Source organism: Agelaius tricolor, unplaced genomic scaffold (assembly GCF_023055355.1).
Source record: "Agelaius tricolor isolate 1412-34295 unplaced genomic scaffold, bAgeTri1.0.p SCAF_4, whole genome shotgun sequence".
Taxonomy (NCBI): domain Eukaryota; kingdom Metazoa; phylum Chordata; class Aves; order Passeriformes; family Icteridae; genus Agelaius; species Agelaius tricolor.
The window spans coordinates 47,472,305-47,500,032 of NW_027269264.1; the positions used below are offsets into that span (position 1 = coordinate 47,472,305).

At 41.0% G+C, this 27,728-nt stretch overlaps 1 protein-coding gene across 1 annotated transcript in view; it reads left to right on the forward strand.

The window, feature by feature from the left end:
- ADAMTS12 (ADAM metallopeptidase with thrombospondin type 1 motif 12) overlaps window positions 1–27,728 on the forward strand; it is a 146,534-nt gene that overhangs the window by 80,472 nt on the left and 38,334 nt on the right. Inside the window, exons 8-14 of the mRNA XM_071425580.1 lie at window positions 1,434–1,577; window positions 2,239–2,383; window positions 7,169–7,261; window positions 7,502–7,647; window positions 8,478–8,647; window positions 19,461–19,594; window positions 26,498–26,618. Of these exons, the coding sequence (XP_071281681.1) occupies window positions 1,434–1,577; window positions 2,239–2,383; window positions 7,169–7,261; window positions 7,502–7,647; window positions 8,478–8,647; window positions 19,461–19,594; window positions 26,498–26,618 (953 nt within the window). The remainder of the gene's footprint in view (window positions 1–1,433; window positions 1,578–2,238; window positions 2,384–7,168; window positions 7,262–7,501; window positions 7,648–8,477; window positions 8,648–19,460; window positions 19,595–26,497; window positions 26,619–27,728) is intronic.

Sequence of the window (27,728 nt, forward strand, 5' to 3'; positions counted from 1 at the left end):
TCACACTAATGATCTGAGGAGACTCCTTCCCCACAGACTGATCCATCTGTGTCCTTCTCCTTGTCTGTCCTGGCTGGCTGGTGACTCTGTGTCCTTTGGAGGCTGTGGGGCTCAGTACTGCTGTGCTTACCCTTGCAGGAGTGGTGCAGGGCCTTTCCTTAAGGACTGTCTCTATAAGGAATGTTGAATATGCAGGGTTTGTTGTCATCCTGTTGACCTCAAGCCAGGCTAGTGTGCACATGTTGAGAAGTTCAGGTAGGGACAAGTTTGTAAGAACAGATGAACAAAAAACAAGAAGACAGACATGCTCCCATACCTTAGATGCATGCCAAAAGTCCGCTCTTCCCCACACTGTCTGTCTAGATGTTTGCAGCTTTAGGATTCAACAGACCCTGTTTGTGGAAAAGAGCCCGTCAGAAAGGGGAGATCCGTGCATTTGTGCTTCTGACTCATTACTGGAATTGGTTTTGACTGAAATTAGCTCTGCTTTCTGAACTTTTGAGTCATGATATGATTACATTTTTGAGAAACATAGTCTTAAGTATTTTGAGCACACTTTATCTTTTTCGTGACTGAGTCATGACCTGAGTAAGCTCTCACTGCTTTCAGGACTTACACACTCCAAATGTTAACAATGTAGGTGTCAACATCTTCATATATCAATATATATGTATGTTATCACTTATATTATGAGATAATCCTCTCTCTGAAGTGATGAAGGGGCATGTGTGTTTACTCAGTTGAATACTCTCCAAAGTTTTGTGTTTATGACTTCTGCAAGCTCTTGAATAAAAGAATTTCTCAGCAAGTCAGAGATGCTGGGGAGAACCTGCTGTGGAGATCTGTTTGCATGGATTGAGAAAATTAAATGGGATGAAGGAAGAGAGGCTGGAGGAAAATTCACTGAACATTCAATAATTTTGTAGACAGTATCTCTGGCGCAATTATCAAAAGTTTTAGAAATGGAAAAAGCATTAGAGACATTATTATGAGAGAGTCTAAGACAGAATGTAACAAAGCCTCATCTTAGTTGAAGTGGTGCAAGTTTGGGTTCAAGAGTTAGGGAGCAGTCTCAGCTCTGACAGCTGTAACCTAACTTTTAGTTTTAAACTTTGATATCTGCCCCAACGGTGCACTAGTATTTGGACTCCCTTAAAAGTACAGAAGTCTAGTCTGTGACAGTGTGTTCTTTATTTTGTGCAGAGCAATATTGTTGTGCATAACAGACATGTTTAAAAACCTGTGGAGGTGTAGATTTTTCATAGATTTTGGTTCGTTAGTTCTGTGTGTACATTTTCTTTTAGCAAACAGATAACTACAGCTCTGCAGGGGAGGAAGCAACCTGTCTTTTTAAGCATGGAATGGAACCTCTAGGTAGGTGTTGTGGTACAGCCGGTCAGCTGGAATTATTAGATGTTGTTTTTTACCTCCAGTTTTGGAATCCAGCACGATGGAAAGGAGAACGACTGTGAGCCTGCTGGAAAGCGCCCGTATATCATGTCCCGACAGCTGCAGTATGATCCCACTCCCCTCACCTGGTCCCAGTGCAGCAAGGAGTACATCACACGGTTCCTAGAGTGAGTGGTCAGGTTGCAGCATTTACCTAAATTGAGCACAACTGTGCTGGAGTTCAAAGTATATTTTGTATTATTGCATTGATTATTGTAGGAGGTTTTAGAGTGCTTGAGTTATTTTCCATGGGGGACATACCACTGTCCTGTTGCTCACTTATTTGGGAAAAGCTCAGTTTGTCTTGTAGTCTGGAAGTGAGCTCAAGTCCTGTCATATTGGCTTGGGTTTGGTGCAATCTGCAGCTTTTTGCAGTTACCAGGAGAAAGAAGCCTTTCCACCAAGGGCCCTGACAGAGCTCCGTAGGCTTTGCCTTTGGCCACAGTGCCATGTGTTTGGCTTCAGTGACTTGTTCAAATCCATTCTTTTTAAGACCAGCAATGTGGTGCAACTTTAACCACAGACTACGGGGTTCTCTGAAGCCACTCTGCAAACCATACTGAGCTCATGGTGTTTCCTCTTTGACAAGCTGTATTTTGCCATTTTAAAACCATCTCTTGCTAGACAGAGTGACTACTTTGTTTGCATCATTTCAGCCTAACTTGGCTGGAATCTGGAAGTATTATTTACGTGCGCCAATCAAAATTACCCCTAAGAAATATTCTGTATAGAAGCATCAAAAAACTGTGGTGGTAGGGAGTTTTTTAATATGGAATTTTTGTCTTTTAGTCGTGGTTGGGGATTCTGTCTGGATGACATCCCGCAAAAGGAAGTTTTAAAGTCCCCAATTATTGCTCCTGGAGTGATTTATGATGTGCACCACCAATGCCAGCTTCAGTATGGTTCCAATGCTACATTCTGTGAAGATGTGGATGTAAGTGCTCAATGTTTTTCTTCATTTTTCTAGTAAGAATTCAAAATTCTTGAGCAGCATGGAAGTGAATTCAGTGCACCTCATTTACAAAAGCAGTGTGTGTAGAGTCTCACAGGCTAGTTCAATGCAGGCATTGCCTAACACACTTAATTATGCATATTCTGGAAGTGAGTTGTTATGCTGTTTGCATTGTATTTCACAAAATCTTTTCTGTATCTCAGCCATATCTATGGTTAAGTGCCCGTCCTTCTGCAGTGGAGTCGTTTTGGTTTTAAACTTGTAATACTGATTCTAAGGTAAATTGTTAATGCAACTTAAGTCCAATTTTAAAATATTCTTCAACCTTGTGGCTTTCAATTGATCAAATCATTCTGGGAACAAATCTTCAGTTCCAGGAAGAGTTTTCTGAAGAAATTAGGGTTGTGTTCTCTTCCCATACATCCTGATTTTTCATACTCTTTATGATCTAACAAACAAAAGAATATTTCAGTCCCTGTGGAAAATATTATTTTGAAAAACCAATATTTTTGCATGGAACATTAGATATTTATGCAGAAGGGTATTATTCATAGAGTGCCCTGAGGTCTGTCTCACAGCACAGCAAAGCAGTATTGTGAGGAGATACAAGGGAGAAGTGTAGTCACAGCAACCCTCACAAGATTGTGGAGCCCTGCAGAGTAACAGGTTGTATTACCTAAAATACAGTGGTATGGTATTTTACTAGAATAATGGTACTAGAATAATGTTCAGAGGTCTTTGGGTCTTTACAGCATTGTCGAGGTTATCATGGATGTTGGGTCTTCAAAGAGACAAGAGCAGTTGCTGGTTGTAGTGAAGTTGTTTTTTGCATGAGTACATCAGTCTGGAAGGCAAGGAGTTCAGAGTGTTAAAGTCCATGCTAAAAGCTTTCTGGCCAAAGATGTTTTGAGCAAAAACAGCAGCAGCAACAGCAGCAGCTCCCACAACTTTTTTCTTCTTCCTTCTTCTTTCTCACCCCAATTCAAGGGATTTTGTTCATAAATCATCCAATCAGCTAAAAGCAAGATTCTAAAACATTTTTCGTACACCAGTCTGAGCTTAATTTTAATGTGCGAAAGTGGTGTGAGTTCTTACCCAAAATCTATGTACATGATTTTATCTATTTACACAAAAGGTACTATCTGTTTTCTTACCCAAAAACTACGTATATAATTTTACCTATTTACATGAGTAGTTCTATCTATTCTATCTAGAAAAGCAAGCAATGTTCTGCTATGTTTTTGTTATGCTTGGGCCTAAGTTAAACTAGGCTCTAGGGCCTTTTACTAGCTAACACAGTCTCTCAAGGCACTTGAAATATATTTCTACTTACTTAAAATTAAAACTTATGCTTCTGCTTCATGTGTATGGCTTAATATATTTCAGCTTCTCTAGAGGTTCTAATTCAAACCCTGCATTTTTTTTTTCTCTGAGGGACTCAGAGAGGCTTCTATTTCATGCACTCCAACACAGCATATTTATACATAGAACAGCTCAGCAGCAATGTTTCCAAGTGCTAGCCGAGCTAAATGATCGCTAATTTTCCTGTGTTTTGAGCAGCAATGTTCAGTAAATGCTGGAGACAGCACCCAGCCTACTGGCCCTGTCAAACACAGATGTGTTTTGGCTATTGGCAGTGCCGGTATGAACACAGCTCTGGACTGGGCACTGCTGATGTTGACTGTTTATTCCATTCAGATAATTGTGTGCATCTCCATCTACCCTTCTCTTAGAGAAATTATTTCTGATTAGTCTTTTCAATCTTAATAGATAACATGATTACCAGTGTTGAACTACAACTGCTGAACCTGAAGAAGGTACTGAAAGATTGCTTTCATTACCTGCTGTTACAGTTTCCTTAGTTACTGTGATTTGTCTGTTGGTACAGATAGAAAATTAGGATGTAATTTTGCAGTACTGGCTCAGTCAGTCTCTCCTTGAATTTGAACCTAATAGGCCTTTACATTCGCATCTCCTGATTAACCAATTTTACAGCTGGACATATGTCAGAAAATTAATTGGTATCCTCTCGTTTTGCATTTTACTGAAAGGCCTGTATTTTGCTGGTAGTTGCACTGGCAGGAGATGGAATTGGGAACAGTAGGTCAACCTAGAATGTTGAATCATCAGTCTTTTTGTCATTTCGTCTAGGAGGTCTGACTCTTTTTTGCCTTTCCTCTATTTACTTAGCCTTGCTCACTGACAAGCTGCTTTTGTGCATTTTAATGTCTGACTGAATTTGATCCACGATCCTTTTTGAGAGAATAATATGCATTTAGCTGAAGATGCCTTGGAGTTCACTAGGCAAAAACTAGTATTTATAATTCAGATAGTGGTTTTCATGAAACACATAGGCAGCAAACTGTCCTGTGAAGTATATAAATATTGTTCCTCTAATAATAAGGCAAAGAAACGTAAAATATGTATTAGATGCTGGAGTTTTCCCAGTCATAGCTAGACCCATAGCTTTCTATAGAACAGCCTGTAGGATATCAGAACACTCATCTTAATGCCCTTTTCTCCAAAAATGCCATTGGCTTCCATGAAACAGGTTTTTTTTTGATTCAGCTTTTTTCAAGGCACAGACCCTATTCTCATAGATTGGGTGGAAAGTGTATATCATACTGCAGATGAAAAGAAAACCTACTTGCTTTGCAGTGAGTCCATAGCAGAGTCATGAATTTCTGTGTGTTACCTCCAAAGGCATGCAGTACTAGTGCATCCTGTCATATTGTTCTTTTTCATGTTGTAGTGCTTCTCCTCTGCTGTTGTTTCAGTATTCTTAGAGATGAAAAACATTTACAGGATATGGAGATAAATATGGAAAAATCCTTGCAAAGCTAAAGAATTTCCTTTGTGAATTCTTGGCTTTGAAATCTATGGATGCATCTAACAATAAAAGTGACTGCCAATGAAAAGCTGTGTTTCTTTGTGCCAGTGTCTCTGATCTTGTCTGAGGCATGGTGCAAGAGTACACGTTATACACTAAAACCACAAAATACACTTTATTCACTAAAACCACAAAATATATTCTGTGTACAAGAGTTTCAATAAAGGATGACTTTGATAATGAGAGAAAATTCATCAGCCAGAACACTTGGGTAGCTCTGCCTTAAAAACCTGCCAATGATGGCTTCACAAGGCCTTCATAAGGAATGCTACCCTTGAGCTATAAACAGAGAATCGCAAAACAAAGTTTGTCCTGTGTACATTGCCCAGAAACAGTGAACCAAGATGCCCAAGTGGTCCCGGCATTGTATCCGAGCTGGAGGGCTGGAGTGCTTTGAGATGTTCCATGCCATCAGCTTTTTTTCTGGTGCTCTTGTTGACAAATCAAGGTAAACACACAATGGAGGAAGTAAATGAAAGTGAACTCTCTGAAAGCTTGTGCCCAAGCTTAGCCATTTTAAACAGAAGCAGGTCAGAAATGGGCAGCCAAACTCTGCATTTCCCACTTGGATGAACATTGCTGCTAGCTCATTGGGGCTGCATTTTTTGAAGTGTGCAGTTTATATGTTAACTTCCAAATCTGGTATGTGGCTTGCCTACCCCAGTGGGAGCTGCTAGTGGGATCCTTCTTATCAACTCTTTTCTCTGATGGCACTTGGAGCCATCTCTTCTTTACAGGTTGATGCTGCCAGCTCTGTACCCTTTTCCAGAACTGGACTATGGCATCCAAACAGCCTGAGTCAGGACCTGGGCTTTTGCTTCTGTTGTTCCTCTTGGCAGCGTGCATTCCCTCTGAGAGCCCTGCTTTCTCTGCTTTGGAAGTGGTGTTTCATGCAAAGCCCTGATCAGTCAGGAGTTCCAAGCATGCAGGGCTCCTGCGTGCCAAACAAAAAAAAGGTGGTGTGCATGTGTACTGAAGAGGGAGAAATGGTCCTCCAGCTCTGTGCTCCTTTTCTGGAGAATAGTTCTGGCTGAGCAAAGTGGGTTTGGTAAAAGGTAGCTGGAATGTTTCTTGCCCTGCTTTCTTTGTTGCCTCTCAGGAGTTTCTGTCTGTTCTGTGGAGCCACTGCACATGGAGCAGCATCTGGAATGCTGTGTTTTATTGGCAACCTACTGCATTAAACTGGCACCAGTTTCTGAGTTACTTAAAATGCAAACATTCACTAACCAGAGCCTTTACTCTTCCCAGCCCACTATGCTTTTTTCTCTGCCAACTAGCTGACTGCTTTTTTTTCCTGATCATTTCCTTGCCATCTGCCAAGCTGATGTTTTAAGAAGCCTGATCACTTTTTCCTCATCTACTTTTGGGACCTCCGTTAATATTGTTGGAGACATAATTTTGTTCGTATTTGCCTGCCTGGCTTCTCTAACCTTTGATTTCACTGTATGTTTCCAGGCAGACAGCAATGCAGAATTGAAGATGGTATTGGTTAGTGCTCGTCAAATGAAAATTGTTCAATTTTCTGTTAACTTTATCTGCAAACAGCAGTGACTAAAGTTTGTTAAGCCATTGTGTTTTTCTATGAGCTGAGCAGCCAATTAGGAGAATATTTGAAGTCACATAGTGCAGGGAATTCACTTGATAGTATTTACAATATTTTTTAATTTTTCAAATAGTCCCTTTTTGCACAGTAATGACGAGTAGCTAAATTTGGACCCTTGGTAGTTCCTATCTTATGAAAAACTTGTACCTCTCTGGAAATACAACCCTTACAAGACTTTTTAAGTGGCTGTAAAAAACTCTGGGAGGCTTTTGAAAATATTGGCCATAGGAGTTATGCCCTGCCTCAGACTGCTGCAGTTTTCTTCCTTTTTCAGAACCTTTGCCAGACCCTCTGGTGCTCAGTGAAAGGCTCCTGCCGCTCCAAACTGGATGCAGCTGCGGATGGCACTCGGTGTGGAGAAAACAAGGTGACTCTGAGCCACACTGTTAGCAAGCTGTGCTGCCTGCCAAAGTGCAGAGACGAGCCATGAGTATCTCTGTTATTGTTGAGTGTGAAGGAGGGTCATCCTGTGACATCTCCATTTACATTTCCACTTAAGTGTTCAACTCTTATGAGCGGAAATAAAAAATAATTCACAGAAACTAAAAAAATCCATAATATCCCTGTGATAATGATCTGAAGCTCTTTGTGCTTTTTCTCCCCTCAGTGGTGCTTCTCTGGTGAGTGCATTACAGTGGGGAAGACTCCCGAAGCAATCCATGGCGAGTGGGGTGTTTGGTCGTCCTGGTCCCATTGCACAAGGACGTGTGGGGCAGGAGTTCAAAGTGCAGAGAGGCTGTGTGATAATCCAGAGTAAGCTGAGTGCACTATCTTTCCCTATTTTTTGTTTAAGATTTTGGAGGTTCTTATGACATTGGAAACTTGAAACTCTCTTGAGACTGTTATCAGCAGGTGCCACATCAAGACGTCACAGATACTGACACCTCTCTTCCCAGTTAGGCATACCTGTGTGAAATTCAGCTGGCTCATCTTTTACAGTCATCTTGTTCTTTATTTCTTACCCTCCACAGAGCTTATTTCAATGCAAAATGAATTTTAAAAAGCATACTTAACATTCAGGCTTTGCAGAAATAGTGTAAATATTGCTTTATTAATACTGCAATGAGTAAATAAATGTTGTCAAACATCAGGTGAGAACGGTTTCTAGCAATCTGATCCTGAGGACTCACCTTTCGTGTTTCCTTCTAGTCATCAGCTTTGTTTGAGCTTCATACATGAGTTGTCAAGGTATGGAACATGAAAGGCAGAATTCCCCACTACATATCTGAGTTCATGAAGACTCCACATCTCATTTTCACAAGTCACTAATGCCAGGAATCATTTGTCTTTTCAGAGAGAGCTGTCAAGTGCACTGCAAAATGTGGGATTCAAAGCAGTCCATTTGATAGGTTAATTTGCTGTGAGCTCAGCCAGGCACTTTTTTGGGATACAGTTGTTGTCTAAATCTCTGTGCTTCATACTGACATGTTTGAGTACTCAAACATGTGATGTGAAGACTATCTCTACCCTGTCAAGGATTCAGACTCACCTTGTTGTGCTAGTGGGGCCTGAAATACGTTGTTGGTTTAAAACTTTTTTTTTACCCATGGTCTCATGTCCCAGTCTCAATGTTCCTTTTCTAGACCCCAGTTTGGAGGAGACTACTGCACTGGAGAGAGGAAGCGCTATCGCATGTGTAACATCAGCCCCTGTCACAAGGACTTGCCAACCTTCCGTCAGATGCAGTGCAGTGAGTTTGATACAGTTCCCTACCAGAACGAATTCTACCACTGGGTTCCTGTTTATAACACAGGTATGAAGCTACACAATTTTTAAATGTCTTGTATAAAAAGTCAAAGTTACGCACCTATGAGGAATGTCTATGAGGGTAAGAAGTCACTGAATTATAAGTTTTTAAATGAATTAGAGAGAAAAATCTGGTGTGCTCCCGTATGCTGGTGTGCCTTTTGTGTGAACAAAAAGGCAGTGGTTCTTCTCTACACTTAGGTGTTTTTTCAGAGCTCTGGTGATAATGGCTGTGATTGTAACTACTTCAGTTCCTGAAAAGATACTGCACTAAGAAAAGCTGCTGAAGTTATGTCTGTGCTATTTGTTTAGAATAGATCTAACCCATCTTTTCCAGTGTCAACCACAGAACAAGAAGCAGAGTAGTGTGGTGTAGAGCTGCATCTTTGGGCCTGCAGGCATCACAGCACCCAGTAACCAGAGCTCTTCCACTGCACATAGGATTTTACTACTTCCAAACTCAGATCTGAATCGTAGCTGTACTTTACATTACAGTGAAGAAGTAATATCTGAACTGGTTTAGTATCATGCTGCCCTGTATTGTAGAGGCAGAGTCAATGGCTTTGCTTTATAACTTGCTAACTTGCTTGGAACAGCTAGGTACTAAATACAAGGGCAATCATTATTAGTATGTAGTTTGATTCTTGGGTTGTGCATAAATGTATGGGGTAGATTATCCAATAGAATCACAAAATTGTTAGGGTTGAAAATAATACCTGGAGACCATCCAGTCCAACCCCCCTCGCCAAGGCAGGGTCACCTGGAGCAGGTGGCACAGAACACATCCAGGTGGGTTTGAATGTCTTCAGAGAGGGAACCTCCACCAACTCCTTGGGCAGGTTCTTCCATGTGTTGAGGTAGCATTTCCTGTGTTCTAGTTTATGGCCATTGCTCCTTGTCCTGTCACTGGGCACCACTGAAAGGAGTCTGGCACCATCCTCTTGGTACTGGCTTTGAGATATTTATATGCATTGGTGAGACCCATTCTCAGTCCTCTCTTCTCCAGACTGAACAGGCCCAGCCCCCAGAATCTGTCCTCACAACCAAGATGCTCCAGCCCTTAATCATCTTTGTGACCTCTGCTGGATGCTCTCCAGTAGCTCCTTGCTTTTCTTGTACTGAGGAACCCAGAACTGCCAAACTCTTTCCAATGGACCTCAGGAGCCCACGGGCCCTCCCTGGCTGCCAAGGAACACTGCTGGCTCGTGGGCAACCTGTCACCCACCAACACTCTCAGCAGAGCTGCTCTCCAGCAGGTCAGACCCCAGACTGTGCTTGGGGTTATTCATCCCCACCAGGACCCTACACTTGCCCTTTTTGAACCCCATTGAGTTTCTCCCTGCCCAACTCTCCCCCCTATCAAGGTCCTGCTGAATGGCAGCACAGCCTTCAGGTGGATCAGCCACTCCCCACAGCTCCACAGCAGCAGCAAACTTGGTAGCAATGTGTTTTTTAATGAAAAAATAAGACAGGATGGGGAAGATAGGATTAAACTTCCAGTTTCATTTGCCAGTAGTATTTTTCATCATGTTAATTGTTTTTTCAGTTACTGGAAGTTCTGAATTGATTTCCTAAATTTCAGCTACTGTTTCCATTTCATGTAATAAATACACCATTGAAGATGAACCTAGAGCAGGCAGACTTCCAGTAAAATTTCTGATGAAAGAAAATATAGTTGATAGAGATTTTTTGGAAGAAATCCCAGTAAATCTATGACAAACGTTAACAGCCTAATGCTTAGGCTAAAACCAAGCTCAAAAAACATTTTCTGCAGTTGCCTGTCATTGAAATTAAGATTCCAGACCTCTGTTACTCAGGGTGTGCTAGTGCAGGGTACAGCGTTCATTCTGTTCATGTCCTTTCTGTGACACTGCAACAGAACAGGTAGTTCTGCATGTGCATTTCTTACAGAAGGTGTGTTTCTGAAGGACATTGAGAATCATGAGTCAAATGCTTACTGCACACTGGAAGGCAGGGCTGTGCTCTGTCCGTGCTGTATTTCAAATAGAACAGTTCAGAACTGTACAGACAAACCAGCTCTATTTAAAACGCTGTGCTACTGAGCCTGATATATTTCATCTAGAAAATCATTTGCAAAATCCTTCAAATATCAAGGAGATATTTTTTTCCTGTGGCTTGAAAACTTCTTGACTGTTTTCACCCATTTTCTCAGCAGCCAGAATTTCAGCATAGATTTCCATGTCTTTTCCATTACCTTGGAGGCCCTTAATGTTTTCACATTCCACCAGCAACATTTAAAGTGTTTTCTTGCTGCTAAACTCTTGACTTAAAGTAAAACTGGCTTCCTCAGATAAAAAGGCTCTCCTGGTAACACTCAAATAAGTAGGGAGCTGCCAAATCTGTGCTGATCCTTCATCTGACATAATTGTATGGCTGAGGGTAGGTGGTTCTTGTGGGCACACTGCTTCCAGTTTTGTCCAGCCAGAATTACCTGAAATACATCTGAGAGTTTTCCTCCCATCTCACTTTCAAATATTCTTTCACCTTCAATCAGTGGTTAAAGATGTCCTGGGCAAAATACCTGCAAATAAGGTCATGAAACAGTGCTGTCTCTGAGAGACACAGGAGTTTGGGCCTTCCTTGCATGTGTGTGTCCAAACAAACCAAAACTTTAAACAGCAGCAAACCAACAGGCTTTTTAAACCCCAAATGAGCTGATGGAGACTTACTCACAATGTCCTAATATGTACACCCCCTTTATCAGTTCCCTTACTTACTTCTTAACTTGTGCAATCCAATTTCAAGGATTTTTCACAGCGTTCTGTTACTACGTTGTCTTGCTGCCAAAAAGACTTTGACTTTTATAGTGGGTTAATCCTGCCTGAACACCAGGTGTCCACCAAAGCCACCCTGTTGCTCCCTTTCTCAGCTGGATTGGGAGAGAGAATGTAACAAAAGACTTGTGAGTCGAGATAAGGGCAGGGAGAGATCACTCACTGATTACCATCGTGGGCAGACAGGACTTGGGGAAGTGCGTTTAATTTATTAGAAACTAAATCAGAGTAGAAGAGAGACAGTATTGGGAGACAGTATTCCTTGAACCTTTCCAACTTAAGTCCTTCTCTGCAGTTCTTCTTGAGCTGCTCCAGCATGGATCTTTTCCACAGGCTGCAGTCCTTCAGGAGTGGGCTGTTCCAACATGGATCCCTGGTCTATGGGTCCTGCCAGGAGCCTGCTCCAGCACGGGCTTCCCATGGGGTCACAGCCTCCTTCAGGCACACCCACCTGCTCTGCTGTGGCTCCTCCAGGGGCTGCAGGTGGATCTCTGCTCCCCCCTGGGCCTGCAGGGCCTGCAGGGGCACAGCTGCCTCACCAAGGGCTGCACCCAGGGGCTGCAGGGAATCTCTGCTCTGGCTCCTGGAGCAGCTCCTGCCCCTCCTTCTTCACTGACCCTGTGTCTGCTGAGCTGTTCCTCTCACACATTTGCATCCTCTCTTCCAGCTGCAGTTGTGCAGATTTTTTTCCACCTTTTAAAATACATTATGCTAGAGGTGCTGGCACTGTCACTGGTGGTTTGGTCTTTACTGGCAGCAGGTCCTTCTTGGATCTGTCTGATGTGGGCTCTGTCAGTCATGGGGGAAGCTTCTAGCAGCTTCTCACAGAGCTACTCTAACAGCTACAGCTGGTTTGAAGCTGCACAGATAAAATTGGCCATAACAGAAATTAATTTGGCTAGCTGTGGTGGTTTGACAGGAAATGTGTTTTTTGGGATGCTGTGTTTTTGGCCAATGGATATTCAGACTTTAATATTGGCATTTAACCTGGCCATTGGGACATGGACACGCCTCTGAGAACACGGGGTTAAAAGCAGAGCTCTCCGCTGGGAGGGTCCTCTTGGGTTTCCGGCGGGAAAGAGTTCGGGTTTCTTCCCTGGCCCAGCTGCTGGCTGGGCAGGGGGAGGGGAAAGCCATGTGGCCGGGAGAGGTAGGCCTGAGCCCCGGGGTGGAAGGGTGGAAGAGAGAACGAGAGAGAGAGACACCGGGAGCCATCGGGCAGCCCCCCCTGAGAGACAGAGAGAGAGAGAGAGAAAGAGCCGCTGCCTGAGACTGTAACCTTGAAGTTTGATAAACATGGGCCTGTGCCGGCAGCACGGCTGGGACGGAGAAGAGGGGGGGGTTCAGCCGGCCGCGTGTAGGAGCTTTTAACCCCTTTTTGGAAAATGAGAACTTTACAGAACATTGACCTTTCCTAGAAGATAGAGTGGAAGATGAAAAAGGAAATGGGCCAGTGTGAGAGAGGTCTGGGCGAGTGAGAGATAGTAGAAGAGTAGAGAAGAATCCTAGTGGGAAGAGATGATGGAGTGGCTTTTGCTGGACTCTTTTTGTATAGTCATGGACAGAACCATGTTCCTTGTGATACAGAGACTGCATTCTAGGGGGAGGCAATGGCCTCAGAGCCAAGAGGGTTCAGTGTTGGTGCCCCTCAGCCCCAGGGGGTGAAAAAATATGGGGGGGACAGGTATCCCAAAGGAGAGATTGTGGGGACAGGTGTCCCAAAGGAGAGACTGTGCCTTTTTTGGATCGGGACAGAGCATCCTTAAAAGACAACCCTAGAAGCAGCTCTGGTCTGTGTTCAGTGGTGAGAGCACTGGACATGAAAGGAAGAGGTCACGACGGCAGATGTACTCCAGGCAGTGCCACGAGTGACACAGAAACACACGAGGCTTCAGCTGTGTTTCCAGGGGAAGCCCATGGCACAAGAAGGACTCCTCTCCTCTTGATGAACTGAGGATTGATTGTTTGAAGGGTGCTGCTGGACCGAGTTGGTGATATGAGGAATAAATGTATTGTGTTAGAAATTTGGTGGGGGGAGGAGGAAATGCATTTGTGAGGTTTTCATTTTCCCTATGTGTGTGTTTTATTTTATCTGTAGTTGTAGAGTAGTTAATAAAGTTCTGGTTCTTTTTTTCCCTAAGTAGGAGCCTGCTTTGCTTATTCTTGGTCACATCTCACAGCAGAAACCAGGGAGAAGGTATTTTCATGGGGGCACTGGCATTGTGCCAGTGTTAAACCATGACACTAGCTTAGTTCATTAAAAAGTAGAAGTGTGGGAAATGGATTTGTCCATTACCAAGTCCCTAGATAAGACAATGATAAGTAGGATTTGAACTCAAACAGGGGACCCCTGCTAGTCCCAATCCTGAATGCAGACATATCTTTGGCCAGTGAGCTGGGCCATGTTGGAACCTCAACCAGTTGGTTGTTAAAGCACGGGAATTTTGAACCCCCTGTAAAAGGGGGCGTCCATCAATGAGCTTTGTCTGTTGTTGCATGACCTTCAGTGTGTTCAGTTGTGTGCCTGTCTCCAAAAATGTGACCAAATGTGGTGACCTCTGATGTGACACAGCAGCTTCCACTACCCCTGTAGCCCTCCTGCTACCAAAGCCTGGCCATGCAAACCCAGTACAGCTCTTGTTTTAGTATCAGGAATTTTGGATCCTCTCATGCCACACTTGGGATATAAAGGGGAAAGAAAGCATAATTAAGCTTTCCCAAGCCCTGAGTGTACATACAGTTTTTATGTGGAAGTGTCGAGCTGAGGAAATAGATTCCTGAGCCAGACATTCTGTGACATTTTAGACATTTTCTGTTCCTTCATCCCACTGGAAAAATAACAGTAGATTTTCTGGATGGTCACAGTTCTCTCTCCTGGCTTTAATTTCATAGCTTTCATGAGGCAGTTATAGCAAATGTCATGTACTTAAAGAGTCTTTTCTTGTGTGTAAATTGTAACTTGTTGTGTAAATTGCAACTTAACAAGATAACAAAGACATTTTTGAATAGCTTGTGATTTAATAAAACAACCAGCTTTAACAAGCAGTCTCACAGAAAAGCAGTAAGTCACATCTTGCTGTTTCCTAGCCTGTTGTTTGAGGTTTCAGTTGAGATTTTCTGGTTCAAATGACTTTATGCCTGTTGGGGAACTTGTGTAGTCCTGTTGTGGAATTGCTCTGGACCTCAGAAACCCATGTGCTCAAGCTGGAGCATCAGAGTACCCCTGGGAATCTTAAAATTATGGAGACCTCCAAGTTCAAGGGTGATAAACCATCCAGCAGCCTGAGCAGGATATTTTCTGAATTTTTCTCATGACCCAGGCCCCTATTTTGACACTTTGGGCAGACTTCTGTACATATCCACTTCTCTTTCCATCAGACTGACCCCATGTTTATTTATTTCCTACCATTTGACAAATTCCACTGATACGAGTCTGATAGCTTCTCAGGGTTTAGCTTCCATCTATAAGTCCTACATTAAATTATATCATTACCTTTATTTTCTGTATCAGTGCCACGATCATTTAGTCAGTCATTATTTCAGATAGGGGTTGTGTTAAAAATGTTTTAAATTTCATATTTCTACCAAAATATTTCTGTTTATCAAATAAGATAAGTTCTGATACAGTGACAAGGGCTGAGCTAACAGGATGAAATGTCCCTGTTTCAAAATTAAACTTGTTTTGGAGTTCCAGGCTTGGTTAAAGTGATAAGTAGCTTCACCTCAGCTTTTTTTCCCATTTTGTCTGTTTGGTAATTGTCTTTTCTAATTTTCTTTGTTTGGGATTTCCTCAGTCAATTCTGAGTTCTCACAGAGATGAGGGGTTGAAGAGAAGAGGCTCACCTCTTTTCTTCCTTGTGAAGTCGGGAAAGATACTGAAGCCTTATCTTCTTCTGACAGGCACGTTAATCACATCCTTCTTAGTCAGGTTAAGCTGGATGTGAGCTCATGGGAATCAGCTGTAAGGTAAACAAATTTAAATTAGGAAGGAAATATGTTCCTTTCTATTTATCTTCATGTTGTTCTGTTTACACTTGGTGAATCTGAACTTTTTAATAATGTACAGAGGGGAAAAATATCACATGCCCAAATTTCAGGATTTTTACTCAACTTTGCTGATTTGCTTCTTCTTTCTGGTTACAGATAAGTCACTGGGCCCTTAAGGGAGTTCTGTGGCTTGGGATTCCATTTCATCTTCTATATATTAGGGAATTGATAATTTCTCTGGTCAAGTCAGCAGCAGGTGTAAGATGTGGACACCACATAAAAAACCAGGTTGTAATTTTTCTGGCCTGCTTGTTGTTGATGGCACTTCTGCTAAGATCTTATGTCCAGCTAGGAGCAAGACACTGGCAGAGGGATGCAGCCAGACTAAAAAAGGTTGACAGGAGAGCAACATTGAAGTCAGGAAGTCACTGAGAGGGACTTTTTACAAGGTTTAGTAGGGATAGGACATAGGGGAATGGCTTTAAATTGACAGAGGGCAGGTTTAGATTAGATATAAGGAAGAAAAATCTTTACAGTGAGGGTGGTGAGGCACTGGCACAAGTTGCCCAGAGAAGCTCTGGGTGCCCCATCCCTGGAAGTTTTCAACACCAGATTGGACAGGACTTTGAGCACTGTGGTCCAATGGAAGATGTCACTGCCCATGGCAGGGGGGTTGGATGATCCTTAAGACTTCTTCCAGTCCAAAACATTCTATGATTCTGTGATTTGAAAAACACAGATTGAGCAAAGCAAGTTTTGCTCTAGAAAGGAAAACGAGGAGTGAGTTAAATGCCAGCTACTCAGTGGAACATTCAAGGAGCGTTTAGCCTGTGTACCCGTGTGCTGGTGGAGGTACGTGGTCATTACTGAGTGCTCACAGATTGGATCTAGTATTTCATGCATATGCTGGGTTGCAGGAATTTATGTATATTTTGGCCTAAAAGTTACAAGGATTACAGACTTTTTGTTAAAATCTCATAATGTTTTAATTGAATTTGCTGAAGTAACTGAAACTGAACCAGCTGCTTTAAGGAGCTCCTTCTGAACAGCAAGTGCTCCTATTCATCTGAGTTAACTCTTTTTAGATTTTTGGGTCTGAAATAAGAAAAAAGGCTGAACTTAATGCAATTCTACCATTTCAGGAAACATATTTTTTCCCTTGTGTGTGAGTTTGTTATCTGTTCTTTGTTTAAAATATTAAGTAACTCTTCTATGAAAAAATATTAAAACATTGTTTTGGAGGTCATTGGCTGATTCTGATGCAGTTTATTTACAACCCTATAAAAACAGAGCCAAGATCCCTGTGCTCAACCATAATAAATAATAATGATAGGTAGATAAATAAATAATTCTAGATAGTGAATGCCAAATACAGTGCTAGTATAATTTCCTCAGTGGTAGCCTAACCAGCCTTTCTTCAGACAAAAAATGAAATAAATATCAGATATAATCGAGTTTTGGGTGAAGAAGTAAGTACCCTATAATTTCCAGAGGGTCTTCATAAAATACATATAGAATGAAAAATAGTAAAAATGTGTGGATTTTGTCTAATTTTAGATCAGTTAACACAATCAGGAAAAGCAGGAAAGCTTTCATACATAGAAAGCATTTGCAAGTATGAAAGTTTGTGTGGGTTTTTATTTTTTTACATTTTATTTTGACTTAGTAAGGGAGTTATTTTTCTTCAAAAACAGATTCTGAGTTACAGATTTACTGCATCATAGTTATGGCACAAGTATGCCAGCACTGTCTGCTTCTTCTTGTTTGGTGATTTCTGCAATGAAATTGCTTGTTTTGTCAACGCACAGCTACGAAGAGGTACAGATACCAAACTTCTGTTATTTCATTAGAAATATTTCATTAGAAACAATGCAGAAGCTGAAATGGCTTTCTGTAAAATCTGTCTGAGTAGGTAACAGAGTACCTGGAATTGTAGGATTCTCCTTGTCATAAATATATTGTGCTTTGTATAGAAAAATGCCACATTGAGAAAGTAGGCAAGGTGAAGCAAAATTTAGAGCACTAAAGTAATCACTTTAATCACACTGCCATAAGAAGAATTCTGCAGACAGAATTAAAATCACTTGTATTGCTTACCATGACAGCTCTTATCAAAACAACTGGTGGGAGTTATGGCTGGCAGCTTTCACAGAGGGGCTGAGGGTTGGTGAGGATTACAAACTTTATGTTCTTGCCTGAAGAACTTTTTTAGCTCCACCTCCCCTGATATTCTTGAACACAATTCACATCGGCTGGAGCTCCACCAGTTGTGTCACCATGGTCCATGCGTGTGCTCTGGGTCTCATCACTGTGGCACTTTGTGAAGGTAGTTTTGTTTGAGAAGCCAGAAGCTCACATTGGTGACAGACCTGAGATGCCATTTTAGCTCTACTGACAAGAGGGGGGGAAAAAGCCTTCATTAAGGTTTTGAATTTCCTTTACTGTTCTGTTTTTGTTTTTGTTTTTTTTTATTTGTTTTTGTTACCAGTTCTGCAGAGTTCCTGTTTACACAAATGAGATTCACAGTACCAAAGCTCAGGCTTTGCAGGATTCAGTTCTTAATCTGCAAGAACTTTGAGGGGAAGAGTTGCAGTCACCTTTGTGCACTGTGTGGTGTTGTGTATGTTGGTAATGAGAGCAAATTTTCCTCCTTCAAAAGGATAAATCCTTTTGTTGGAAATTAATTAGTTTATTTGCATTATCAGAAGATTGCATTTCTCTCATACCAAAAAATTCTTCAGAGTCCTTTCTATGGCACAAACAAAGGCAGCAAAGGAGGAAAAGATTAAAATAAATCCATCAACCAGGATGTGGAAGACTTATAGTTATCCTGCATCCTTCTGAGACCAAGCGAGCAGCTTCTGTCAACTCTGTCAGGCACAGGATAAAACTCACTCAGCATTAGCACCTCTGCAGCACAAAGTTTTAAAATTATTAAATAATGGTGCCTTGAAGTCACTGCTGACTGGTGGGTTTAAGGCCCACTGCTTTTCTCAGCAAAGCATTTCAGGTTGCTGAGCATGAACAAATTGCTTTAATGCTGGGTGAGATTGGGGTCTTTGGATAGACCAAAACCTGAAGACAAGTCTTGTGTTGCTGTCCTTCATTAATATGGTAGTGGATGATTTTTAATTCAGGCAGATAGTTCTGGTTCTGCTGCAGAGTTTTCAGAGAGTGTTACAAAGCCAGGGATTATGTCAGTCCTTGCTTTTACCCTAATTTCAGCTCTAACTCATTTTCCATGCACACAGTTTATTTATCAGACTTGTGTCCTTTGTCTCTCTGATGTCTCAGTTTTAAGATTTCCTATTCACAAAGGCCAGTGTCTGTGAGGCAGGAGGGTTGGTGTTTGGCTCTTCTTACTCCATAGATGTAATAAAGTAAGGCCCTGAAAATCTTGTTTCAGAGGCCACTTGTTGCTCTTGCTACAGCTTTTCTCTTCCCTGTTGCTTCTGTGGGACATCTGTCTCAAAACAGCTTGAGTCTGTCAGACTTGCAATATTATCCCTATTTCATAAGTTGTCACGCAGGAAAAAAAAAGTTTGAAATTATTTATTAAGTGCCAACAGGTAGATGAAAATGATGAATGACACATAAGATCAGAAGCAGGCAGCTGACTGCTCTCTGAGAGAGGCTGACAGCAGTGATGGAAAGTTTAAAATACCTCTGAAATTACTCAGTAACCAGCTGATGGAAAATTTCTTGTCAGTCTCCTTGGTGATCCCACCCCTTCTCTAGTGACAGCTGGATTTGCTGGTTTCCCATCCCTTTCTCCACCACAGCTGGTGGCCTCATTGCAGCCTCACTCACCAGTGACAGAGAGCACGCAGGTGTGAGGGGACCTCCAGCAGCTTCCCACAAATCCACAAGTGCTATTTATCAGGCCTCTGTCACCCTGGCTCTCTCAGTTCTTCTAGTTCTGCCAGTTCTGGCAGATGGCAGGGAAAGTGAGCAAATGGCTCAGCAAAGACCCTGTGCAGTGCACTTCAGTGTCCTGCTGGCGTGTTTTCTGAGAGAGTGTTCTTGTTTTCCTTTCAGCAAACCCCTGTGAGCTCCACTGCCGCCCAGTAGATGGCCATTTTTCAGAGAAGATGCTTGATGCAGTCACTGATGGCACTCCTTGCTTTGAGGGAAGGCACAGCCGAGATATCTGTATTAATGGCATGTGTAAGGTATTGGGTATGTTTGCATGTTTCTTTCTCTTCAATTGAATTTTATGGAAAATGCTTAACCATTTTTTTTGATAGGATCAAGGCCAAGTACTCCATTTTATCACATTTTTATAGTGAGTTTATAGCAAAAGCTTTCAAAGTAGACATAAGTGTAATTTCCACCTTTGTAATGAGTCTGTTTGACTGACTGCTGATTACTTTTGGTGCCTTTTAAATCCTCTGGTTTTTTCCCACTCTTTTAAAACATCAGTTCAAGAAAAGCTGGTTTTGATTAGAAGTTTTCACAAAGTATTGTAGCTTTAGGGTTGTAATTGGTGTCACCACTGTCCGTGGGGTTTTTATGAAAATGTGGTTAATTATACATGTTTAGCTGTTCTGAGCTGTCTTTTAATAGGGCTTTGCAGTTGAGGGCAGTAAAAATTATTTTAGTTTACAATGCTGAATTGAATAATGTTATACAGTGAGATAATGGGCAAACACAGTGTATATGGGTCAATGATATTGTGCATTGAAGAATAAGTATAATGGTCTCTGCCTATTCTGTGTGTTGGTAGCAGATTTTCAGGATGATGTGTGTGTCTATATGGCATTTGAGGGAGTGTTCTGTAAATTCTGTAACCTCCACAATCTTAGCATTGCTTTTAGTCACTTTCTTATAAATAAAATGAGTGCTTTTCTTATGGAGGAAATTTCCATAAGAAATTTATGGTTTTTCTTCAGATTGAGGGTTTGTCCTGTACCTCCTTGAAGCCTAATAGCTTTTTTGCTTTTAGCATATTTGGAAACAAGAATGTGACTTGTGGAAACTATATTAGCTTATCCAGTATGGGAGTTGTATGCCCCAAGCCACTTAATTGTATAAAAATGCAACTGGAAGGGACTTCAAGAAGTTGTCTGTTTCATCCCTTTAAAAATTATATTCCTTTTTTGATATTTTTCACATTCTTTTCTTAAAGACTTCCAGTGATGGAAAAATTCACATTTTTAATAGATGATTGGTACACCCCCTTCTTAAACTTATTTTATTAGAATGACAGTGCATCAGAGACCAGTAATAAAAGATGTGTTTTAATCTTTCCTTGCACTACTTGCATTTATGAAAGGTTACCAAGACCTTGATCAAGTTCACAGTGAAGAGATGCTGCTTAAATTTGCTGAGAGCCGGGGTGGGCCTTTGAACTATGATGGCTTTGAATGGTTCAAGCCAGAATGAATAAAATCTTTAGGATATTGAAACATATAGTAGATATTGCATACCGTAGCAGTGCTTTTGACCTTCACCTGGAAGAGACCAGTTACCAAACTCAGAAAGGCTGTCCTTGTGAAACATTCATTTTCTGATTTCCAACCCAGCTGGACTGGGGTCACTGTGATTAATTTTAGTTTCCATATGCTTTCTGTATTGATACCTTGCCTGTGGCAGTTCAGATTTTTACCTGTTTTAGAGATAGCAAGACTCAATTAATCCAAACTGGGAGATCAGAGGTGAAAGAGAAGCTAATCTAACTGCAGTTTGTAGAGCCCAGATACTCTTCAGCATTAACAGTTCTGTGGACCCAAAGTGTTTCTGAGGAATTCCCTGCAAGATGCTGTCAGTGTTGCACATGGTGACTGCTGCTTTACATCTCGTGGCAAACAGATTCATTTGGAGTCAGGATCACAGAATGAACAATATAGCCATGCAACATGAGACCAAATGTTGAATAGATAACCCAAATAGCTCACAGTATTGAAGGTTAGCATGCTTTCATCTGAAATAGGTACCCAGCACAATACCTGAGGAGAAGCTTTTTCGTGTATCTTCAGCTAATTTGCTGGTGTTTGATTCCAGCTCGCTAAACACAATAGATACATTACAGGTCCTGGAGAATAAATCTGGAAATGGGTTTAGTATAATTAGTCTGGCACATCATTGTTGTAGTTTGATTGCAACATGTTGCTAATTATACGGAAAAGACATTCACAAGCATTAAAGCACTATTCTGGTTTTCAGAATTGTATCTCACAAGAGCACTTCACATTTGTCCTGAGTACTAAAATAACACTTCACTTTGGTCTGAAATTGAGAAAAATATTAAATTAATAAGATATTAGATCCACTGTCTAAATTGCTCACATGTGATTGGCATGTAGAGTAGCTTTTTTTTATCAAGTGAGGTCAGAGTTTTTCTACTGGGTATGTCCAAACAAGATAGATAGATCCAAAAAAGAATTTCATCTTCTAAATTCATCTGATTTTAGTCTGATTTTGCAGTTTGTCATGAATTTTTTCAGAGCTGTCAGAGAAATTGGTCTTTCTTTAATGGTTAAATGTGGATTGAGATGCTTCATTTTAGCCATGAGAGGTATACTGGATGCTTTCCTAGCTGGCCTGACAAAGCCACAATGTTCATCTTCAAGTGAGAAGTAAGTACAGACAGACCACTGATTCACTTGGTCTTTTTAATTTATCCAGTATCTCCTAGTTTTTTGGAAGTGCTGCCTGTGCATCAGTGCTGAAGGAAGGCTTACAGTGAGGTGTTGTTTGCATGGTATTCCTTTAGAACTTGTTGGATCAAAGACAAGTTAAAATTGTTAACTCATTTGAAGGCCTGGCCTATAAAGTAGCTGGATCCTTAGAAGAAAAGTTCTGTCAGGAGAGCTCATAAGATCTGTCAATAACTTAATCTCAAATCATCAAGCTATACTATGACTAGTTTATTTTTTACTGTATGCCTTAGCTCTCATTTTTCAATTGTCGTTTTCCCCCTTTTATTTGGGAGATCTTTAAAGCACATAGCCTATATTTCTGTGCTTAAATTATACGTCACAACTGCACTGTTAATTCTTACTAGGTGAGTCAGTTGTTCCCCCAGTGTTAATGAGTGAAGATACTGCCACCAGAGTATGGTTGTTTGGCACTGATAATGGAGATTTTTGATTAGGTACAAGCCATCACATCATCTAAAATTGAAGGCTTACATGTTCTTTGCACTGGAGTGTGCAGATGCTGAGGGTGGAGGATCTGGAAACATCTCTGATGTTTCTAACAGCCATTCATCTCCTGCACAGAATTTTGATAGGCCTAAGTGACCTTCAGTCATGCAAATCTGTGGTAATTCACAGTTGTGATTGTGAGAGACTGACATTGTACTGGAGAATTACACAGCTGTGTAGTAGGGAAGGAACCATTTTTTTCTCTTACTGAAAAGCAGATTACACAACTTGGATTTTTATGCAGCAACTTCACTGCTTTGCACTATAGTTCAGCTTTCTCCTCCCACTGCTAGTCCAACAGGACATTTGATTCAGACCCATATAGAAAAATTACAAGATAAATTACTGACATCAGGACACATTTCTCTCCCTTCAAGGCAATGTCATGGCCAACATGAAGTAAACATGTTTTCTTTATTTGAAGACTTAGCGGGGGAGACAAGGGGAGGGAAGACCTTAAAGTTCAGTATAGCATTCACATAATGGATATTCAAGCAGTGCCCTTCAAGGGTATACCCTTCAATGACAGCAAGGACTTTTTTTATCTGCCTCCCACTGCCAATCTGACACAAAAGCCTCTCCCTCTGGAAATGGAAAAAGGCCAATATCTCTGGCTGTTTTCCCTTTAGTCACTGAGCAGCAGGAAATAAATTGTTTCTCCTTCTGTCATTCAGCTGGGCAGTTCAGGTCATTGCATCTGCCTCTGCACTGTGTGCTGTGACCAGAAACAAAGCTCTGATCTCAGATGCATTAGAAAGGGCTCTTGGTGAGTGGGACAATGGCAAAGTGCTGCAGGGAGGGATGCTAAGTTGTGATGCCCATGCCATGGCACACAGTGGTTCCTGTAACACAGCACGGTTCACAGGCAAAGAGTGCACAAGGACATATATGTGTAAAAAAAAAATCAGAGCCTAATTGCTTCTGGTATTCTTTCCTGCTTTATAACCTGCCTTAGTCTCCAGAACCCCTTTAGCAACTGTTTGTCAGAAATTCATCATGGAGTCACAGCATGGTTCAGGTTGGAATGGACCTCAAATGTCATCTAGTTCTGGACTGCAAGTGCGCATTAATGGGTCATATTAATCTTCTGGAAAGTTTGAGGTATGTTTAGAAAATGCATCCACAAGAGTAAGAATAATGAGGAAGGCAAGTAAAAAGAAGAATGACGCATTTTGAAATTATTCTAATGGATGGCAAAAATAATGTGGTATTCACTGGAGTAATAAAGGAAAACATGGTCTGGAAATTAAAGTTCATGGAAATTAAAGTATCTGGAGTAAATGAATGCTGTTTATTCTGAGACATGAGAATATTGCTTTGTGATGGTTTTTAATGGCTTTGTAAGATGAAGCCCTGCTGTTATATGTGAAGGTCATGGCAGCACCAGCAGCACCCCAGGGCTGAGGAATAAAGCAAAGGCTTTATTTACTATAGCAGAGTAAATTGTCTGCCCTACCTCATTCTTGAGTATTCCAAAACCCCAGGAATGTGTAGGAATGTTGCATGTGTAGGTACAGCTCATGTCTGATCAGATACAAACTGTTTCATATATCAGAAGAACAGTGAAATACAAACTTCTGCTGCTGTTATTGGAAGGGACAAAGGGATTCCCTTCACATCACATTGATGCCATATTTTGATGCCACAGACCTGTTGGTAAAGGAAATGGTCAAATGGGAAAGGTCTGAGCTGGTGGAGTACAGCCCATGCAGAAGCACAGATTTGCCAATCCCAAAGGCAGGGAAGGGATGATACTGTGTTGCTGCCATCTCAGTTAGAGCCAGGGCTGCAGCTGTTCTAATCAGAACTAATTAGTTGAACCCTTGGGGGTTTTTACACCCCACAGTACTTGGAAGGGAAATATGCTCAGTGATATTCATTTGAAAGTATCTGATTGACAGTGTGAAATAGATAAATTAATTCTGTGTGCAGCCTCTCAAACAAGAATGCACAGTAAATAAAGAAGGACAGAAACCTTTTCCAAAACATGAATTTTCTACCAGAAAATGATAATTTGGCAAAAATGTACAATTTGAAGACAAGTAATTTTTAGAGAAGTTAAAAATACAAGCTCCCAGCAGTCATTAATCATATTTTCTAATAGGAAAACACAAAGCTCAAGAGTTTCATCCTCAGACTTTCCCCACCTTTCTGTTCAAGAATATATGTGCATAGTATACAAAATAAACTTCAAATTCGATGACTCTCCAGAGTGTCTTATTATTTCTTCGGTCTAATAATGAGCCAGATAACTATGACTTCCCTGTTTGCAGATGATTAACAGATGTACTAATAGTACAGTAGATGTACTGTGGAATGCATCACTGAGAAAACAGTAACACTTCAGCCTCTCTAAATTATTAGGAAGTGTTAAAGATAAACTGGTGAAGAGACAGATCTGAACTCCTGGAAAGATAAAGAAACATCCTGTTTGTGTAGCAGTGGCATCTGTGTATTCTGAATAGTTGATTAAATCCATCCTTGGTCAAATAGCTGCATACTTGGATGCAAAAAGTTAGTCACCTTGCTAACATATCGTTATCTCTGTAACCTTCTGTACTGCTCATAAGTGTGTGCAAGACATTACAAAACATTTCATTTTTTGAAAGTGGCTTTTGCTGAAAGGAGGGAGAAGCTAAGGCTTCTGCAGAACCTTTAACATGGCTCTGACTTTTCAGAGCTGGTGTGAAAGGTGCTGGATATGAATTGGCAGTAAGTGATGGATGCATCTCTTTTCAGAATCTTTTAAGTGATGCAGTTTGGCACCATCTGTAGCTTGAGGCCTTTCTTCTATTTCTCACAGTTTCTCTAATTGTTCATTAAATCATTGGTACTTAGACAAATGTTCAGGTATTTCTTAAGCTGAAAATGATAGAAAAACACGAGGGAATGCAGGAGCCTGTATACCTGGGTTAGTCTAATAGATGGATTTTCCTGTCAGAATCCTCCAGAAATACACAGTAGCTGATGTACTGAAGGTGAAATAAGATCAACGTCGAAAGAGGTTCATATATCAGATTTTCATACATCAAGAGGGTGCTAGACAGGTTGGCAAGTATAGCACCTGAAAGCTTATTTTGAGAAAAATCAGCTGAGAAAATGGGTTTTGGGGTGATTTTATGATACTGTATCCCCTATCTCAAACCAAGACAAAACCTTGACATACTACCAGGCTCCTAGCTATTCATCACAGGCCTCCAGGTATCTTAGATGCTATTAACAAACACTAAGTGTTGGACTTTATGCTGTGTTCTGCAATCCTGTCTGTTTTTGAAGAGAGGCAGAAAAAAAATCCCAAAACGAAATGCAAATTCTGTTGAAATTTAAAGACATTAGCGTACAGAATTTTTGGGTTGGGCAAAGAAGTACTTTCCTGACTCAGGATGAATACATTTTAGTCTGACTTTCTTCCTGTAGCAAGCATAAACTGGAAAATTAGTTTTTGCTAGAACTTGACCCACTGTGTCTGGACCTATGCCCCTATGCTGGCAAGCTGGAGAGTCATTAATGTAAAACTTCATGCTTACTGAATAGTTTCTCTTTGCCAGAGGAGTTGACTGTAGTAGAGGTCCTTTGCTGTGAGATGGCCGCAAAAAGCTGGCAGAGATTTCAGTTCTGTTACTGCATTGCATTCCCAGGAACCTGTGGATGGCTCTATGACATAAGAAAGCAGACACAAGTCTTAGATATAGTGGCCAGTCCCAGATAATGAGGCCATTTGGGTGGCACATTTGTGTCTCAAGTGACCAGTCACTACTGTATGTTTTGTGACATGGTGATTGCTATTGTTCGTTGGTTTGTTTTTCACCTTGGTGTAATACACTATACAGGATATATACTCCCCTGCTCTGAAGTGCAGTGATAGATGAGCTCTGAGCAATTCATTGTGGAGGCTGCATTTATTCTGACACTGTTTTTTCCTTCTAGGCTGTTGGCTGTGATTATGAGATAAATTCCAACGCAACAGAAGACCAGTGTGGAGTTTGCCTGGGAGATGGCTCTGCTTGTCGTACAGTGAAGATGATGTTTAATCAAAGCGAAGGATTTGGTAATTTGGATTCCTTCTTTAAATTCATCCATTGCTGAAATCATTTCTCTATGTAAAAATGATTGAAAGTGCTTCTTGTTGAAAACTGAGTGATCATCTGCAGGGGAAATTGTAAATGGGTGTTATCATGTGAATCAGTGAATCAGTGTTATCATGTTATCAGTGAATCATGCTTCTGCCAGAAAAAATGCATGCTCTATGCCTAGTCAGATCTGGTCATCATTTGATTTGCAATGCTGTGCTAATGCCCTGAGTAAAACTATTCTTTGCTCACTGAAGTTGGAAAGGAGAAACAAGTTCTTCAGTCCTTGTAGAGCTCTGCATACAGCAAAGGTTTTATTAATTTGTTCATGTCTGTTTTGGGAGCATATAGATTTAATTTTAATTAAAAAGGGAAGGATTAATAGCATCTGAGGGTTGCCAATTCACAGGTGTGCAGAAGCACCCACAATAAGGTTGCTCCAGGATTTAATGAGCCCAGTGTAGGTAAGACAGCTGACAATTTGACTGTTACTGAATCTTGGATCTCTAGATCCTTATCAAATGAAACCACATAACCAGGAACAATTCCATAATATCCATCCACAGAATTTTAAAACAAAAATTTACTATGTTGAGTGACAAGTTCAAAAGCTTGCTGCTGATTAGCTTTCCCTTCAAAATCAGATAGTGTTTATTGGGAATCAGCAAGAGGCTCTGGGAAATCAGGAAGTGATTTAGCTGGTGGGGAGGGCCAGGGAGAAGGCAGAAGATGATATGAATGAATGTAACTGAACGAATGGTAACTTCCCTTACCAGACAGTTGCAATTTAAAATAAGGTTTATGAGCAGCAGGAGGTGATTCAGACAAAAATAATAACTATGCAAAATCTTGAAAGGATATACTTGTTTTTGTGTTGCAATAGAATACTAATTGTCTTATAGTTTTTATGCTTTGCGTTTTGAACAAATGTTATTCTAATTAAATAGAAAAAAAACCCCAACCAACCCAACCCTACTGTAAAAGGACACCAACATTTCAAAGCCAAGCTGCCAGGATGTGACATAATTAAGATTTTCCATGCTGTGTTAATTTGTTCTGGTTGTAAGTATGCCTTCTAATCAAGCCTT